The sequence below is a fragment of the Theobroma umbraticum genome, unplaced genomic scaffold (assembly GCF_002168275.2).
Source record: "Theobroma umbraticum cultivar Fairchild unplaced genomic scaffold, ASM216827v3 scaffold_67.0, whole genome shotgun sequence".
Lineage (NCBI taxonomy): Eukaryota > Viridiplantae > Streptophyta > Magnoliopsida > Malvales > Malvaceae > Theobroma > Theobroma umbraticum.
Window position 1 is genome coordinate 2,814,158 of NW_018397262.1, and position 18,507 is coordinate 2,832,664.

The window sequence follows — 18,507 nt, forward strand, 5'->3', positions numbered from 1 at the left end:
GCTTAGAAAAGAATGAGTTTAATCTTCTTCCCAAGGGTATCCTTTGGACCCATATCAGCCACAATGTCCCTCAAAGAACGAGATATCGAGTTTACCTTTTAATCACATCTTTAGAGAGAAAAACTCACTTATCTCATTAATTAATGTTCTCTTAAGCCTTGGTTTTGGAATTGTAACTCTCCATTCATAATCCAAATAAAAACCTTATTAATGGAGCAACAATGATGAATGTGGAGGGAGAGGCCAACAAGGAAAGTCTTTGGTACTTCACCAAATATGAATGGAGAGACTTTAACTAAGTAAAAGGAATATTGGACCACAATTTGGATAATTATTTTCCATGGAAAACTAAGGAGCTTTGTCTTCTATGAAGCGGCAGGCAGGGCCACCTGTTTCGTTAATGCTTTCGAATGAAACAAGAAAACTTTTGGACCATTTTCTTAACTTTCGGTTTCTTGCAATCTTTTGCTTTCATTCTGCTTCTTTTTGTTTGGTGTCAATTCTTCTGGTCAAGGGATTTTGCATCATAAATTATGCACTTATTAAAGTTTCATCGGTTGGTAATTTTATTATTTATTATTTATTTTTTAATAAATAATAATTAATAAATTTTATAATAATTATAAATTAGATTTAGACTATATATATATATATATATAAATTGAAAGTTTCAAAATGGCACAATTAAAGGTCAATTTTCTTTCATCCAAACTTTTCAGGATTTAAGCGAATCCTAACTGCTTTGTCCAGGAAAAAGATTATTAATTTAGTGCTTGTTTGGCTTGATTTTTTTTCAACTTATTTAACTCTTAAAAGTAAAAATCAGATCCAATATAAATTTTAAAAAATTCTTTCAAAAAAAGTAACTTTTTTTAAAGAATAAAATTTTTAAAAAAAGAGTTTCAGGAAAAGCTATAGGAAGCTTTTTCTTCTCTTTTTTTAAAAATACAAGAAAATTTTTATTTTTACTTTAAAAATATCCTGATCTGTTAAAAAAATTATAATATTACCTTCTCAAAAAAAAAAGAAATATCCTTTATGATAATTTTAATCAAAATTATAACTTATAAAAAGTAATTTACCAAACAACTTCATTTTAATTCTAAAAATTATTAATTTTCATAAGAGTTTTATAATAGCTTTTAAACTAGAAAAAAGTTAGGCAAAATAGGCTCTTAAAAAGAAAAGAAGAAATCTTGATATAAACTCTTTAAGGCATTTGGTATTCTTTTCGGTGGGATGAATTTAATTCTTCTGTACAACTCATGGAAAAAAAATTTTATATTGTTTTATGGATTTTTATTTTATATACAAGGTGTAGAGTTTTTAAATTGCATAATTGAGTCAACCACAGAATTAATATTTTTGCTTTCTATTTTAGTACACATTGACAAAATTTAAAAAGAGATGATGGTTTTGAATCTTAAATTTCAACCATTTTAGAAGGAATTATAACTAATTGAGTACTATTTGAGCATTTGACTCATTGATTGGTATATGATCTCCTTATCTAAAGAGTAGAGTTCGAATATCTCTTCTTCCAAATCCAAATAAGTCATTCAATATAGATGTCATCTTATTAAAAAAAATAAATTTAATAATTTGGAGGACTTAAAAATAAATATAACTAATTTTCTTAATTTTTTTAAAAAAAGAAACAATTTTTGTATCACTTCCCAAGTCTCTCTTACTCAAACTCCTCTCTTTCTCTCAACAATAATAGATCCATAAAAGAAAAGAAAAAAACTTTAAATAATTTTGATGGAAAAATGAATGATAATCCAAGAAGGAAGGGGAGTTGATTTTTCCTTTGTTCCAATATAAATCTTAATAATTAAATTCCATATCTAAAATAATAGCCTTGTGAATACGAGAATAACATTGAAATGAACGATGCTTTTATGTGGAATGGCATAACTGGCTTTCATGATCAATATAAGTAATTGACGATGTTGCCTCTTTCTGGAAACAAAAACATCTCGCCAAGAAATTTTATTTAGGTTATAAGATATTAAAATGAAAAAAGTATATATCCCTCTCCTGTCTTTATATGATTCTGGACTGTGATAAGCGTGCGAAAAAACATGCTGCCTGTGTTTTATCTCCGAAATGGCTCTGCCACCATTTTGCTGTACTGTACTGCTGTCTCAAAACCCACTGTGTTTTTTTTTGTTGGATTCTGCTTGATCAATTTTGACAGATACAGGGCAAGGTTCTGCTCTTGATTTATTTTTTCCTGGTCTTTCAAGTCTTTGGATGAATGCCAGGAAATCTCTGGGAAGCTTTTTCTGCCAACCCCACGTGTTATGTTTGCTGTTGGTGCGTAATGACAGGTGTTGCGACCCTCTTTTGTGCTTTTTCCTGCTTTGTATCTCAGAATGCCCAACAGGGGCTGGTATGTTTCTGATTTTTCTGGGTGAGTGAGTTCATATGTATAACGCCCTTAGCCTGCTTCATTCTTTTCTACTGGAGGCTTAACTCCACTGTACTGGTCCTTGTCTGATACCCCAATTAGGGGACGCTTAACTAATTAACAAAGGACTATTGTGAGAATAAACCCTATAAATAAGAAAACAATTAAAACTAGAGAAATAAAATCGAAAAAAAATACAACATATAATCTCATTAATAATAAATTAAGCTTTTGTTTCTTTTAAGACTTGTTAACAGGCTTGGATCTTTTCAGCCAGAGTTTGATAGCTACTCCGAAGAAAAAGAAAAATGCAAACATAAAAAGTACTATAATTTTGTTCTTGAACTGTTTCCTTTCCCGACCAAGTACAGTGGATCCTCCGTCACTAAGAAGACAAATGGAAAACAAGGGTAAGCTTACTGTTCCAAGGGTGTCACCCCAAAAAAGGGGAAAAAAAAAAAAAGAGAGAGGAGACTTCAGTCAAATGAGAATAGTGTGCATCGGAGTATGACAATAAAAGCTAGTGTAATTGAATTGCAATTTCCACATTAAAGTAGAACAAAGTAAATCGCCAATGGAACACTACTCTTCTCAGCAAGTTGTGTTGCTTCCTTCATATCCCATGCTTCTCTTTTGTAAGTGGAAATGATTGTTGAATTTGTTCATATGTAGTCTTTCGAATCGACTAATTTGCATTTGCATTATTTATTATTTGATGCAAAGTTACTACCTCCTTGTTGATGCTTTGTTTTGCAGCTCTTCTGATAACTGTACTGATTGAACATTGTACAACTGATGAACAACAAAATCTTCAGGCAGAGGTAATATATATTTTGCTTATGTTGCATTTCACCAATCTCCATCTAGATTGATACTTTGTGCTAATAGTGTATATGTTTTGGTTATTTACAGATCACAACAACTCAGCATTACTGTGATTTCAGTGATGAAACAGCAGGGAAAGATACTGTAGAAATTGCACCTTCTGGCTTATTAGAGCTTGGTCAATCTTCTTGTCAAACTGGGACTTGGGAGATCTCTAATCCACTGAACTCGCGGACAGATGTTGTACAAGAGGTCTGAATTTTCCTTAAACCAGATTTACTCCATTTTGGAGGGGAAAACTATGATAGAAACCATGCATGGCTAGCCTCTTCTCTTTTTCTCCATACGTAAAATCACAGGATTCCGACCTGAGACCTCTATCCAACCCTCTCACCCAAACCGAGGTAGGGCCATAGGCCTATCAATGTCGCTGAAATAAGTCTTTGACTGTAGTCTGTAGATAGCAACCTTACCAATAGAATCTTGTGTCAGAAATGGGACCTTAACTATTAGGTCATCATTATGTTAATAATAAACTTAGAACTGCAAACATATATCCGGGGATGCTAGACTGTTGGATTTGGTACATATATTCAGTTTTTATCTCTTTTAAGCCATAGCCGTGTAGATATTGTGCCAATGCCTATCATATCTAGCGAGCTTACTGATCCAACGACTTAACCTTATTTAAGATATGTAAAACCATATATACTCTACTAGGGCTGCCGGCCGAAGTGAACGCCGGTAACCCCTCTCCGATGCTTGAGTCAATAGAAGTCGTCAAGAGAAAATTACATCAAGGGGTACGTTCCTTATATCATGACGATAACATCTAAAGTATTTATATACCTTTAGCCACAACGGAGTCTTGGTGGTGTAATTATAAGACACCGGACATGTTACGTCAATTTGGAAAACTTTTTACAGTAATTAGATTTTGAAGAATTTGATGATCATCCCTTTGGGGGTGAATTGGCAGGTTGATGGCGATGAAATTACAGCAGAACCAGCTATGGAAATACGGCCAAGATTCCATGAAGCTCAGGTGCAAAACCTAAGAAATGGGTTAAAAGTTGCAAGCCTGGTCATCTCAGTTTCTACAACTGGGATTTTTAGTTTCCTCGCCGGATTTCCTACAAGTCAACATCCCACCATGAAAAGCAAGCTTCTGTTCAAAGCTGGAATTCTCTCAATGTCTGCCTCACTGTTCTCTGCTTTAGTCCTATTGGTACTGTCAACAAACAGGGCCAAGTTTTCTGCCTTAAATCTAACTGTGAGAATTATCATATGGATTTCCATAGGATTGATGACATTGGCAGTGGTTTTGCTCATCATATTTTACTTGCATAACACAACGTGATCATTAGCTATTTTCCCTCGAGGCAAGACAAGTGATCTATTGTAAGGAATTAGCCAGCTTTGCTTGGGTTAAACACTAAGACGACGTTTCATGTCGAGATTGGTTTCCTTAGAATGAGTAAACATAATATCGTTTAAACCACCAGCAATTCCAAGTAGAGTCTAACAAGAAATGAATGCTAAAAATTGGTTATGCAATAACCTGTCAACAAAAAGTTATTCTTACATAGGATAATATTTTTTAAAATTGGTTAAAAATATTTTTGTTCAATATTTTTTAAAAAGCAATGGGGTACTATTAAAGGTGATATCATGCGCCTTATGGACTGCTTCTTCAATTCAGCCAGCATTCATGGATGTATTAATACCTCTTTTATCACCGTCGTTCCGAAATGTTCCTACCCATCCTCCATAAGTGATTACTGGCCCATTAGTTTCGTAAGTAGTCTCTACAAAATCATTTTTAAGACTCTTGCTAGTAGATTGAGGAGTGTTTTGGGAGAGGTGATCGGCAAAAATCAATTTGCTTTTATCATGAGAAAACTTCTTGATTGTAGCCTTATTGCCAATAAGGTAATAGATCTTCTTAAGAAAGATCACGATGAGGGCCTCTTTTTCAAAATTGATTTCAAGATGGCTTTTGACAATGTTGAGTGGTTTTTTGGACTTGGTAACGAGGCATATGAGTTTTGGTGAGAAATGGTGAGTGTGGATCTGCTCATGTATCTCGACTGCTTCTATCTCCATTTTTGTTAATGGGTCTCCTTCACGTCAAATTCACATGTATAAGGGTCTGAGGCAAAGTTGCCCACTCTCACTTTTTCTCTCTAACATGGTCGCTGAGGGATTTAGTATCCTAATGCATAAAGCTGAAAGTGAACATATCATAGAGGGAGTCATTATTGGTAGAGATGAGCTTACCATTTCCCACCTTTAATTTGCCAGTGACACGGTAATAGCTTGTAAATCTTCTCTTGAAAATTTGTTGAATGGTAAAACAATTTTGATTTATTTTCAGGCTATTTCGAGTTTTAAAATTAACCTCAACAAAAGCTATCTCTACGATGTTGGATTGGATCAAAGGTTTATTGAAGAATGTGCAAGTAGAATCTCTTGTACAATTGACCGGTTACCTACTGCCTATTTGGGATTGCCATTAAAGGAAAGATTCAATTCACTGAAAATGCGACAGCCAGTTGAGGACAGATTTGAATCAAGACTTTCGACATGGAAGTCACGATATCTGTCTTTAGGTGGGTGTCTCACCCTCTTGAAGTTAGTTCTTTGTAGTCTTCTTATATTTTTCATGTCTCATTTCCTAATTCCCATTGACGTTAGAGAGAAATTAGAAAAATGCAGAGACATTTTCTTAGGGGAGGCACTCGTGGTAATAGGAAGATACACCTTGTTGACTACTAAACTCTGTACCTTCGAAAAGATCTTAGTGGCTGATATCAGTGTTCAAAACAGAGCGCTTATCAATAAATGGATATGAAGGTTTGGAATCGAGTTGGGCAGCTTATGGAGAAGAGTCATTGTTAACAAAACGAGATGTAGTAGGGATAGCCTACTACTTGCTGAAGGGTGTTCATGTATGACTTACAGCATTTGGCACAATTGTTAGGATGAGCCCTGCAGCCAATTAAGATTGATCAATGCTTGGTTTCAATCATGTAACGATATTATTCATATTAAATGATTAGAGGTTTTTTCATCGTCAATGAAACATTAGTTATAATGAGTTATAAGTCTAATTAGATGAAATCTATAAAATTAATATGTTTTTCAAGGGAATTGTAATGGGTTACAGTTATGAGATCCCTATGCATCAAAACATAATCTCAAAATATTTTTGGTCAATATATCATTGAGACTATACATCAATGATGCTTAGAGACTGGTACATTTTATGTTTCGTACTTTAGAAATAAGCAATTAATCTCATAGATTGAATATAGAGATACTTGGAACTAGAATGTAAGTGCTTGCTTGGGAGAGCAAGTTCACTCAACATGACTCGCCATGATAAGTGCATTTGGTAATACACTGCAGTGTCTATGCAACACTTCTCATGTGTCAGTCGTGTAAATACGTTCTAAACTTGAGACACCAGGTTGTTTTATATGTTAAGTGTTATAATTTAATTTCATTTATATGGGTACGTAACCAAGGATGCCTAAATAGGATTCTTCTTGATATAGTATGAAGCATGCGAAGACAAATGAGTGGTTAAAATAGGAATAATCACATCAAGTGTTTTAGAGGACATATCTTATCAATTCTTAACTAAGGCGACTTGGAGATTATGAAAATGTTTCATAAGTCTCTATAAAGCTAATGATATAACTGTAAGAACGAACATAGAGGTCAATAAGAATAGACACTGTACCAAGCTCTTATCATCTTTGAGATATATGATGAGAAAATGAATTACACTGATAGATTATACATTGAAATGTTGTCAAAGAACCCTTTCACTCTCCTAATAATTTGGTGGCTATGATGCATTACTAGATGCCAATCTTGATCTACAGAAGTAATTATAAATTAATTCATTGAAATTTATATTAATCAATTATGTCATTAATCAATTCTATTGTTAACATGTTAGGAACCTAATGGGTCACACATAATGATTGTATTTTAATTAAATTGAGAGAGTGATGATTTAAGTTAGGCTCAAATCACATGTTAGGTATTTAACTTCTATAAACTTAATTAAAAAGAGTTTAATTAAATTTTGACCACAATATATAAATAGTTATAATTATAATGTCGAAATTGTAATAATATAAAGAAAATTATTTCAATTTAACTTCCATTGGGTTTAGTTAAAATAGTGTAATTAAGGCATGGGCCTATATAGTAATGTATTATAATTTGGAGCGCCTTATTGCAAAATTAAAGTTAATTTTAACCTACTTATATAAATCACATTTAACTAGTTTTTCACATATGAAGAAAAAGAGTTGTCTAAAAAGAAAAAAAAAAAGCTTTTCTACTTGTATGCAGTCACCTACTTTACGAGGGAAAAATTATTTTTGAAGTAATTTTTCAAGTATGTGATTCGGCCATCCTTGTGAGAAATGGAAAAGGACAAACGGTGTCCCCTTTTGCTAGCACAAAAATATAATTAAAATCTTTCTCTTTTGTTGAAAAGTTCAAGTCAAATCGTGCGTACTTAATAACAAGAAATAAGAAATTCACTCTTGACAGTAATATATGTTGCATATGTAAATCCTAGATGTGAAAATATGTGGACTTCATTCATGAAATGAAAAAAAAAAGGAATATAGATGGAAAAAAAGGGCTAGGTTGGGCATAAAAAAAATTGATATGCTAAAACTAAATACGAAATGAAATAAGGGCTAATGAGATAGAAATAAGGAATCATAAATAGAGTTCAGGTTCGAATTCCATGGATAATATGGACGGTATTGCCTATAATGTTAAACAAATGAAAGATTCTCTCTAAATTTTTATTTATCCACTTGATATAGGTTAGTTGAACATAAAAATTCTTTCACTAAATAAGGAAACAATCCAATTGAATTGCATTCAATTGGATGGTACCAACGAAATCAAGCGCTAACTCCCACTTCTTATTGAAATAACCAATCAACCTGCTATTGAAGATTTATTTTTTGTATTAGACAGTTGGAGGCCAAAAGCTTGATTGGCTAGGGTTCTTGCTTCATGTGGTATTTGCAGGTTGCATTGAAAAGATTATTATTTCAATTAGAAAAAAGTTGACAAAGTTAGCTTATGATTTTATATGCAATTCTATGTATTAAAATATCACCATGGTGATCCGTGGGTGAAGGTATGTTTTTGTTAAAGTTTTAATTTTCTTTCTACTGCATAATTTCAAGCATATTGTCCATAGCCAAATCCAATAGTAGTATCATTAGTCTTCTTGTTCACTATAATAGAGATAGTCAGGTCACAAAAGATGGTTTCGGATTTTTAGTGGGGAATGGACAAAAAATAAATATTTGGCTTGATCAATGGATTGAAGGGATAATCTTTAAACTTAGCTTTCCAAGAATCTACACCCTTGCCACTAACAAAAGTGGTACTGTTGATAAGTATGCTGCATGAGAGGGAAATGCATGGCAATGGCGTCTTGAGTTATGGAGGAACTTGTTCGATTGGGAGCTTGACCAATGGGAGGCTATTCAAAATGTTTTGAAAGACCAAGCCTTAGATGCAAATCTTCATGATAAATTAATCTGGCGAGACACTCCTAGTGGCTGTTATTCTACCAGCTCCTTCTATCGTTCCTTCTAAGGATCCCCCATTTAAGTGGTAACCGCTGGATGTCACTTTGGAGTGGCCTTGCACCACTAACGGTTGAAGCTTTCTGTTGGCTCATTCTCAAAGGAAAAGTTTCTGTGGGTGATACTCTTTAAAAAGAGGCCTTAGTAGAATAGAAGCAGCTAGCTGCTCCTTATGTATGAAAGATATTGAAACTTTTGGTCATCTATTTTTCTACTATAGTGAATCGTGGGTCTTATGGTACCTTTGGGCAGGTGATCGGGGGCTGAATTGGGTTACTCATAAAGACCTTCTCGTAAATTTCCTATCTTAGAATGAAGTTGCCAAAACTGTTGGCAATCAAGATATTTGGAGGATGGCTTTCCCAGCGATTTTATGAACCATATGGTTGGGGAGAAATGATGCATGCTTCAATGGTAAGCTTTGGGATAGTCATCACTTTCTTGACATGGCGAAACTACATGTTGCTTGGTGGGCACATGCAATACAGCCGCCCTCTAATTTATCTATCCAAGACCTTGTTAGGTTTCCAAATGCAATAACTGTTCCTCCTAAACCTTTAAAATGAAAACCAGATTTCAAGTGGCAAATCTCGCCGAGTGAAGTCCTCAAATGTAATATTGATGGTGCTTCAAGTGGGAACCCCGGTGAGGCTGGAATTGTTGGACTTTTAAGGGATGAAAATGGTAATGTTCTCTTGCTTTTCTCTATCACAATAGGGATAATGGATGCCAATTCAGCTGAGTTTAAAGCTTTATGTAAAGCTCCCCAAATGTTTGCTGCTCCTCGATAGAGCTCACAAAAGGTTATCTTGGAAAGTGACTTTGAAAATGCAGTTAAATGGGGTTTAAACCCAACCACAACCCTTGGGAAATTAAGGCCTACCGTTATTCAATTTAAGTGCTTTAAATCTATGATTGACTGCTGCGAAATTGTAAAAATTCCTAGGTTCGCTAATGAGGTTGCTTTTCTTTGTTGATTGTGAGTATGAATTTGGTTGTATAAGTGTTTTTGTTTTGTGCTTGACAAGATCACCTGTCTGTTTGGTTGAGGTTTGCTAACCTCTTTCTACTTGATGGGGGATGTATATGCCATTTTTTTGGGAAGGCAGGGGTTGGTTTTGCTGCTCCTGATCTGGTTTTGTGTTTGTGCAGCTTTTCTTGGTGGTTTGGAGGTTATTCTCCTTCTTCTGGCTGTAGCTTTATTTCTATATGAATGAATTCAGCTTTTCAAAAACTATATATATAATATTTACTCAAATTCATTAATTGTTCTAAATATAATTACTGAAACTCAACTGTAATTATCTTAATTTTTAAAATTCAACCGTTCGATGATATATAAAAGTATTCACATCTTGACATTTAAATTGGTACTTTATTAATTACACTTCTTAAATAATATTTTTTTAAAATATAAAACAAAATATATTTCAAATTAACGAAACATATTTCAAACTCTCCACCTATATGTAATTTTACATCATGTTAGAAGCTTTCCAACTAAAGAAGCTTGTGAAATTGCCTCTTTTCCTCCTAAAAGAGTTGGAATTTGAGAAAGGCTGAGGAGGGGTCTACGATACATAATTGCATATAAGACTGCTCCTAGCTTCACTTGGTACCAATTAGTTAACTTTCAACCTTTGCAACCTTCCTTTGCTCAAGTTGGCCTGTCAATGGACACTGCATTTCCGCCCAACTTATTGGAACCATTGTTGCTGCACCTGCTGAGCTCTTATCAGAGATGACACTCAGTTCATTCTTAGCAGTTGATAGATGATAAGCCCGTGCATCTCCAAGGGACAGCACTACAACTCTGACAATGTCACTAGGACGAAATGACAAGTGCATATCCACTTTGTCAATTTCAGTTGCTCTAACATCTTGTTGCCCAATTATACCACTAAATTTTTCTCTCACAGACTCTGTACCAACACACATACTATCTATTGATGTTATCCTAGCTGTCACCTTTGTAACTCGGGCAATGACAACAGAACCGGACTCCGAAACAGGACCATGGGCTTTGTTACCAGTTACCTTCGCAATCAATCTCCGGTGATCAGGAGGAAGGGATTTGATGCAGCGGAAACTAGTGAGGAAAGCATAGATGGTCTTGTTACGATATGTTACATAAGCTCTTTTTCCTGCTTTGAGATTTGTGGCCCTTCCCAACACCTCACCTGGTGTTACTATCTCTACTTCTTCTGTTTTTAAATAAATTTTCGTTTAATATTCAATTTTATTTTTTTATTTATTTTTTATTTTATGATTTTATTTTATTAAAATATTAGATAATTAAAATGTTTATGTGTGTCACAATTCTTATATCAATAAGAGATGGGATCAATCTTAAATATAGAAATATAGGTCTTCTATTACTTATCAAATATGTATTTTGGTTTGAGAAAGTAGGTTTGTGATTTATAAACTTATTCAAATTTTATTTTCAGAGTTTAAAGTAATACGAAGTTGGGCTTAATTTTCATCTCGTGACATTTGGTATCACTGGAATCTTCTTTGATGTGGGGCTCACAAGAGATACAAAGGTCGAAGTTGACTCGAACTAGCCTAAAAGTCTCTCTCTTCTATGGGTAAAGAGCTAGTGCAACAAGAATATTGCGCAATTGAGTGGAGTAGAAAGTCATGCATCTCACATTAGTAAGAAATGGAGTGATCTTGGTATATAAACATGGGTCTTCTACTACTTATCAAATATGTCTTTTGAGTTGGGAACTTGAGTCTATAATTTATATACTTATTTAGATTCTAGTTTTAGAGTTTAAAGTTGTACGAGGTTAAGTTTAAATTTTGACTAGTTACATATGAACAAACCTTCTAGGTTTAGAAAAGAAAAAAACTTCTTATTGGAGGACAATTAGATTAGCCCAGAAAACCTTTTCTTTTTCCAGACTTCATTTTGAGTCAAGTATATAAGCTCCTAACTCTTTTCTCCTTTTGATTTTTTGTCTTCCCATCTAAGTGAATTCACCTTTGTCTGAATCCTAATTTTCCCAAATCTAAACTTGAAAACTCAAAAACACTAAAATCCTGACCTTTAGCGCGATTTCTCTAGGTTTTTTCTTGTGAGCGTGTGTTTTCTGCTTTTCAATCTCTTGTAATTTCTTATGTGTGTGCATTTTATACCCTCTGTGATTTAATCCTTTTCAAATTTAATTTCATGAGTTTTGATTTATTTAAGCTTGCCTTTTAGAGTTTGATTTAAACTGGGATTTTGAATTAGATTCAAATTGAGATTAAGATCCTTATTTCACATGTTTTTTCTTTTTCCAAATTTTTCTTTTTTTGTTTTTTTTATTTATATATTTTAATTTTTTTTTAATTTTCTCTATAGTTGAATAAAAAGTCGTGAGTAGGCAACCTGCAGAGATTAAGAAAGCCCCACACTTGGGTGCCTTACCAAAACTTTAAGACCCGAATGGCCATCCAACATGTTTCGATATTCAGCTGAAAATCTGAAAATTTTTCTTGACTTTACACTTTTATTTTTGGCTATTTACCTGTTTTAGATGTGACAAAAATCTAATTTATTTACTTGTTTTACTGCATCTTGAAAAACAGAGGATTTTTGGACCCAAAATTGAAGTTGTCATGATCTCTCTTGCCATTTCAAGAAATCCTAACTTTGACTTTTACAGACCACTTTTTCAATATTAAAGTCAAAGTTTATATTGTTAATCAAGTTTTAATTTAAAAAAATAATTTACCGATAAAATTACCAACAGAAATTTGCCTTAGTAATATCAACAAAAAATATTGACAAATTTTTTTCATTACCGATTAAAAATCGATCGACAGATCGAAGTCATTACCAATCAAATTGTCAATAGAATGCTTCATGATTAAGTTACTCATGAAATATGCCATCATCGAGGAAATTTTCATTACCGACAATGTTATTATCCTTAGAATTCTGATGAGATCTTTTTTATTATCAATGGAAATTTTCATCAGTAATTGACTTTTTTTTGTAGTGAAAGAAAGATATAGATACTTGCTTTTAACTTGGTTTTTCTTTGTTTTCCTCTTCTCCTTTATAAATCGACAATGATCATTTTATGAACTAAAAGACTAATGGCTATTTCATTCTCTCAATCAAATATCTAGTGATGAGTAGGCAACCTGGAGGGATTAAGAAATGCCTTACAAGAACTTTAAGACACGAATAGCCATACAATATGTTTTGATATAAATTAGCTGAAAATCTGAAAATTTTTTTTGGCTATTTGCCTGTTTTTGATGTGACAAAAATCTAATTAAATATTATATTACGAATAAATTTACCTTACTAAATGATGAAATTATTACAAGTTGTTTTTATTTATTTATTTATTTATATATTAACAAGCCTTTATATTCTTGGACGAATTTTGGAGCTTTGGTAGCGGTAGTTGTACATCAAAGGGAGCTCTGAAGTGCCGAAAGAAAAAGTGTACATTTCTATCAAATTTGCATTTGTAATTAACTGATGTTTGGCCACTGAGAACGTACAGGAAAAGGAGGAAAGAAAGTTTGCTGTATTCTTCTCTCTCAGTGTGATGTTGGGAGAAAAAAGATAACAAAAGTAAACGCCTCCTTACCCCAACTGAGCAGAGACATCAAAATAGCACGTGTTAGCTCTCGACTGGTTAAATATTTTCCACTTCAAACATAATATTTTAACATTGTAAATGATTGAATTTGACTCCCAGTTAACAAAAAGTTGAGTGAGCCTGAATGTTAAAAGAATGGCGGAACAAAATAACAATAAAAATGAAAGGTAAATCATCCTTGCTAAGAACAGTAAGTCCTCCCACAACTTCAGATGACATAGCAAAATAAAGGGGTAAAACTGTTGCCTTGAAACCAACACCCATGCCCCAATGCAGCTGGGCTGAGATATGAACAGCCTTTCTTTAACAAAATGAAACAGATTACAAACAACAATTTCAGGACCATGAGAACGTTCAAATGGAGTGACTACTCCAACTGAGACTATCACATGATCCATCCCACCTCCTTGGAAAATAATAGTAGGAACGCGGGAAATCTTCTGTACTGAACCCTGTACATACTAAACTACATCTCCATACCAGAAATTTCACAACAGAGCATCAGAATAAGCTCCAATGTATGGAAAGGAACCAAGGAAAGGAAAATATATCCCAGCAAGGTTCTGTCGTAATACCCCACTTAAATGTTTTGCTAAAAAAGCAGCAAGTTATTAAATGTTTTGCTAAAAAAGCTCCATTGGCTCTCTTGCTCCATACTTCAACATGGCTGTCTGAAACATGTACGAATTTAAACTCTTCCTAAGTACCACTTCTTCATGACTATTCTACAAGCATAGACCGCTGAGAGAGATCCCATATCAGCTTTCTCTGCTGACCATTAATGTGGGGTAAACATGCATGTAAAAGATCAACCGGCATTTCCCTTTTAAAAGCCCTGGTAGCATCTGACTCACCAATTGCCATATTTGGTTTGAACTGCATACGCAAGGACTGCATCACAGTATCATATTTGTTTACACAATACTTGGTAAGAAGGTTAAAGAATTCATCAAATGAGGCATCCCAAAGGGACTGATTGGTCATATTATAATTGCCAGCAGCTCTAAAATCAATCATGAGTTTTGTTGCCCTATCAAGGACAGACTTCAGAATAAGAGATACCCCATCTCCAGCAGGACTTCCAACCTGACGAAGAGGGGGCTGCTCTGAGGAACAAACCACAGCTGCAAGACAGACACTAAGTACGCGAAGATCCATGCCATGAACACATGAGGAAACAACCCTTGCAAGGTTATTTGTACTTTCTGCTGCTCCTGGATCAGAGTGAAGGCCTCCAAACAAGAACCTTAAATGACTGAAAATGGCCATGCAGACAACTCGCATAAGCTCACCACCGAGTAAAAGAAGCTGAAGGTACCTTGCAAGCAGCTTCCGGCCTTTGGGAAGGGAAACTATCCGTAAAAATACAAAATCGTCCTGTGTGCTAAGCTCAGGTGTGAAGCAAGCTCATCTGTGTGACCATTCTTGCCAAGTGGATCAACCAATTGAAGTGCTACAGCCAGGCCATCCAACAAAACTCGTCGTCTTTGTCTCAACTGTGCTCCACCATCCTGCAACTGATTAAACTGTAAAAACCGGTCAATATCATCTACATCAAGATGAAGGCATAGACCATCCTCGATTGTAACTCTAGCAGCGAGCATTGGTTCCTGTTCCTGGGGCATGTCAGAAGCTTTCTGTTCATTGTTGCTGACAGCAGATGAATTTGGAGAGTCAACTTCAAGAAGAGGGCCAGGCCTGCGAATCGAAGAGAAAGGAACCCTTCCAAGAGCATCAACCTGGAGAAACGCATGTGGCTCGGTATTAGCACGTCCTCTCCCTCAAATCTATGTCTCCTGGCCTCCCTTACCTCTCACCGACGATGGTTGATTCCTTCTTCTCCCTTCGTTTGGGGGCTGCCCGGTACCTTCTCTCCTTTCCCTCAATTTCAATTTGTTTAAAATTAGGGTTTTTAAACTCCCTTTTAAAAATCTTCCAATATCACGTAAAATGCCATTACAATAATTCTTTAATTGATTGCACAAATTTTCCATTACAAATTATTATTATTATTTGTAGGTCAGACTTTTGTCATTTGTCTTTATTGGTGTTGCGAAAATGCAGCGTCGAGGAATGTGTTGTGGGACGAAGGGAGTGTTGCTTTGGGGTTTTCTTGATCTTTTTTACCGGTTTGTTCTGCATCTACCGGTTTCTTTTTGTTTATTTTTTTTCTTCTTTCTTCTACTTTGGGGTTATGCTTGATGCTTGGAGTTTTGAGATAAGCAAAAGCATGCGTACAAATAGTTTGATGCTTGGATATTGTGCTGGTTGATTGGTTTTGACTGCAGCTTTGATTGTCCTGCCTGGTTGTTCTCAGCTTTGATAAGCAAATGCATGTGTTTCTGCTTCAGTTTTCTACACTGGCATGCTTTCTGGTTGCTCTTGTTTATATAATTGTTTGTTCAGTTTGAATTTTGTTTGATTTTTGTATTGTTGATGTACATGTTTTTGTTCTTGCGTCTGGTTTTGTGAGTTGTGGCCTATTGGGGGTGGTTTTTTTTTCTTATTTTGGTTTTCTGAGTTTGGGGCTGTGAATATTTATTTTTATTCTCCCAGGGAAGTCTTTTCTTTGAGATATACAATGAAATCTCTTTCTTTCAAAAAAAATATTGAAAAAATTGTGTTCTGTTAATTGTTAGGTCGTTTATGTTGATAATTATGTGCTGTTAATTGAGTGCAAACAATTGGGATATTGTGCAATTAATTGAGATTTGCTTTGCAAACAATTGCTATCACATTTAATATTAGCAATGTGGAAAACGGAAAAGGGAAACTTTACCAAACTTTATGAAAATAGGCTGTTTGAAGGAAGATCGATGAAATAGATCATCTAGATTGAATAAGTAAAATTATTTAACTTAATTAAGGTTTAGGGTAATTAAGCAATTAATTCAATGAGTAAATTTAGATTAATTTAAAATTAGTTAAATTAATTAAGGTTGCATTATAGGGTAATTAAAGAATTTAACTAATCAAATTAATGAAAAAAATTGTTTAATTAGTTGTTTAGCAATGAATTAAATATTTAAAAAAAATTTCTCAGTATTAAATATTTAAATTAATTAAGGGTTGAATGAGCGAATTAAAATATTTAGTTAATTATAAGTAATGGTTTAGGGTTATTACATAAGTGAATAAGAAATTAATTAAATGAGTACTATGATTCATAATGTTATATTTCATTTAAATTAGGGTTTACGAAATTAATTAAATAAGTTAGGTAAATAAAAACAATCATGTATTAGTAATTAATCAATAAATTAAATTAGTAAATTTAGGAAAATTAAAATTATTTAACATACTTAATGTTTAGGGTAAGCAATTAATTAAATGAGTAAATTTAATAAAAGTTAAAATTAGTTAAATTAATTAAGGTTGTAATTTAAGGTAATTAAAGAATTTAACTAATCAAATCAATGAAAAAAAAATTAATTTGTTATTTAGAAATGAATTAAATTAGTAATATTAGTTAATTAAACAATATTTAAGTCAATTAAGGTTTAGGTTAAATTAATTAAATATTGCTAAATATTTTTAAAATTATTTACATTAAGTAAGATTTTAATAAATTAATATGCTTGGAACAAATAAAATTTTAATAATTCTAGTATTTAAATTGGATTTTGTTTTCAATTTATGTTTGTGTTAACATTTGCTAATGTATAATTTAATTATATAATTAAACTTAGGGTTTAGTTATATAAATTAGTTAACTAAATTAGTAATAGTATTTAATTTTACAAATATTTAGAGTTTAGGGTTATAAGTAATTAAGTAATTAATTAAATAAGTAATATTATATAATATTTATATCATGTATTCTTTCGACTTTTGGTAGATTACAATTTTGTAGGACGAAGAGAAGGTTACATAACCTAGTTTAGAACTAAAAGTTATGTGCTACGTATGAGTTAAATTTTATTTTCTCAAATCAAAGCTTAGATTTACAATCTAAGTTTTAATTTAAATATTAAAGAAGTAACTCCAAAAGTTAAAGGTATTTGGCTTCCTACAATGACCAGAAAGATGAGCATCATAGCAGCCTCGTCAACTTTAGGTTCCAAAAATCTCTTTTATTTTGAGGAAAGATGACTCACTAGTTTTACATAATTAATATTATTCATTCAAATTACAGTAAAATCTCTCTAAATTAATACTTGACAAATTAATAATCTCAATTAAATAATATTTTTAATCAATCTCAACTTGGGACTAATATAGTAAATTAATAATTCGCTAAATTTATAAAATAATACATTAAAAAAACACCTGGTTTTATTTGGTATATAAATTAATAATCTTTTTATATATCAAAATTATATATATATATATACAGAACTCAATTATGAAGTCTTTGTAAATTATGACTCAAATGTTATTTGTTTTTTCTTGAAATTAATACCTCTTTAGACCTCATCTCTAACTTTTCTTAGTGTATTAACTTTTCATTTATCATTGTTAACTTCTTTACACCTTTAAGATGAGAAACCATTGTATTTAGTTTTATGATACTGTATGTTATTTTTATAAATGTTTTTATTTGATTTAATGTTCAAGAAGTATATTAATTAAGTATACATCAAATGTAATTTTAGTTTGTTGTAAAAATCAATATTTTTATGACTTCTATTTAATAAGACTAATTACATTTATGAATTTGTTTTAGTTACACAAATACATAGAATAATGAGTTATTCGGTAATTAGGCAATATTTGTATAATTACAATATAAAATACAAGTATTAAGTTCAATATTTAAAAAAAATAAAAGATACCTTGATAAATTAATATTTATTGATTAATGTATAAATTAATAAATTATTAATTTATCGATTAATTAATGTGTCAATTAATTAATAAATTTTTATGTTTTTAAAAGTATTAATTTATAGAGGTTTTACTATATCTTGAAAAAAAGTAGTTTTCTGGATCTAAAATTGAGGTTGCCATGATCTCTCTTGCCATTGCAAGAAGCCATAACTTTGGTTTTGGCAGATCAATTTTTCAATATTCATGTCAA

The 18,507-nt window shown here is 32.6% G+C and overlaps 1 protein-coding gene and 1 pseudogene across 1 annotated transcript; both read right to left on the reverse strand.

The window, feature by feature from the left end:
- Positions 1-10,503: 10,503 nt before the first annotated feature.
- On the reverse strand, positions 10,504-14,142 carry LOC110419625 (uncharacterized). Its single transcript, XM_089784162.1, has 2 exons — positions 14,130-14,142; positions 10,504-11,081 (listed from the first exon to the last, which is right to left on the reverse strand). The coding sequence occupies exons 1-2, from the start codon at positions 14,140-14,142 to the stop codon at positions 10,504-10,506; spliced, it is 591 nt and encodes a 196-aa protein (XP_089640288.1).
- A 65-nt stretch (positions 14,143-14,207) lies between these two features.
- On the reverse strand, positions 14,208-15,823 carry LOC110419627 (protein PAT1 homolog pseudogene; annotated as a pseudogene).
- Positions 15,824-18,507: the final 2,684 nt, after the last annotated feature.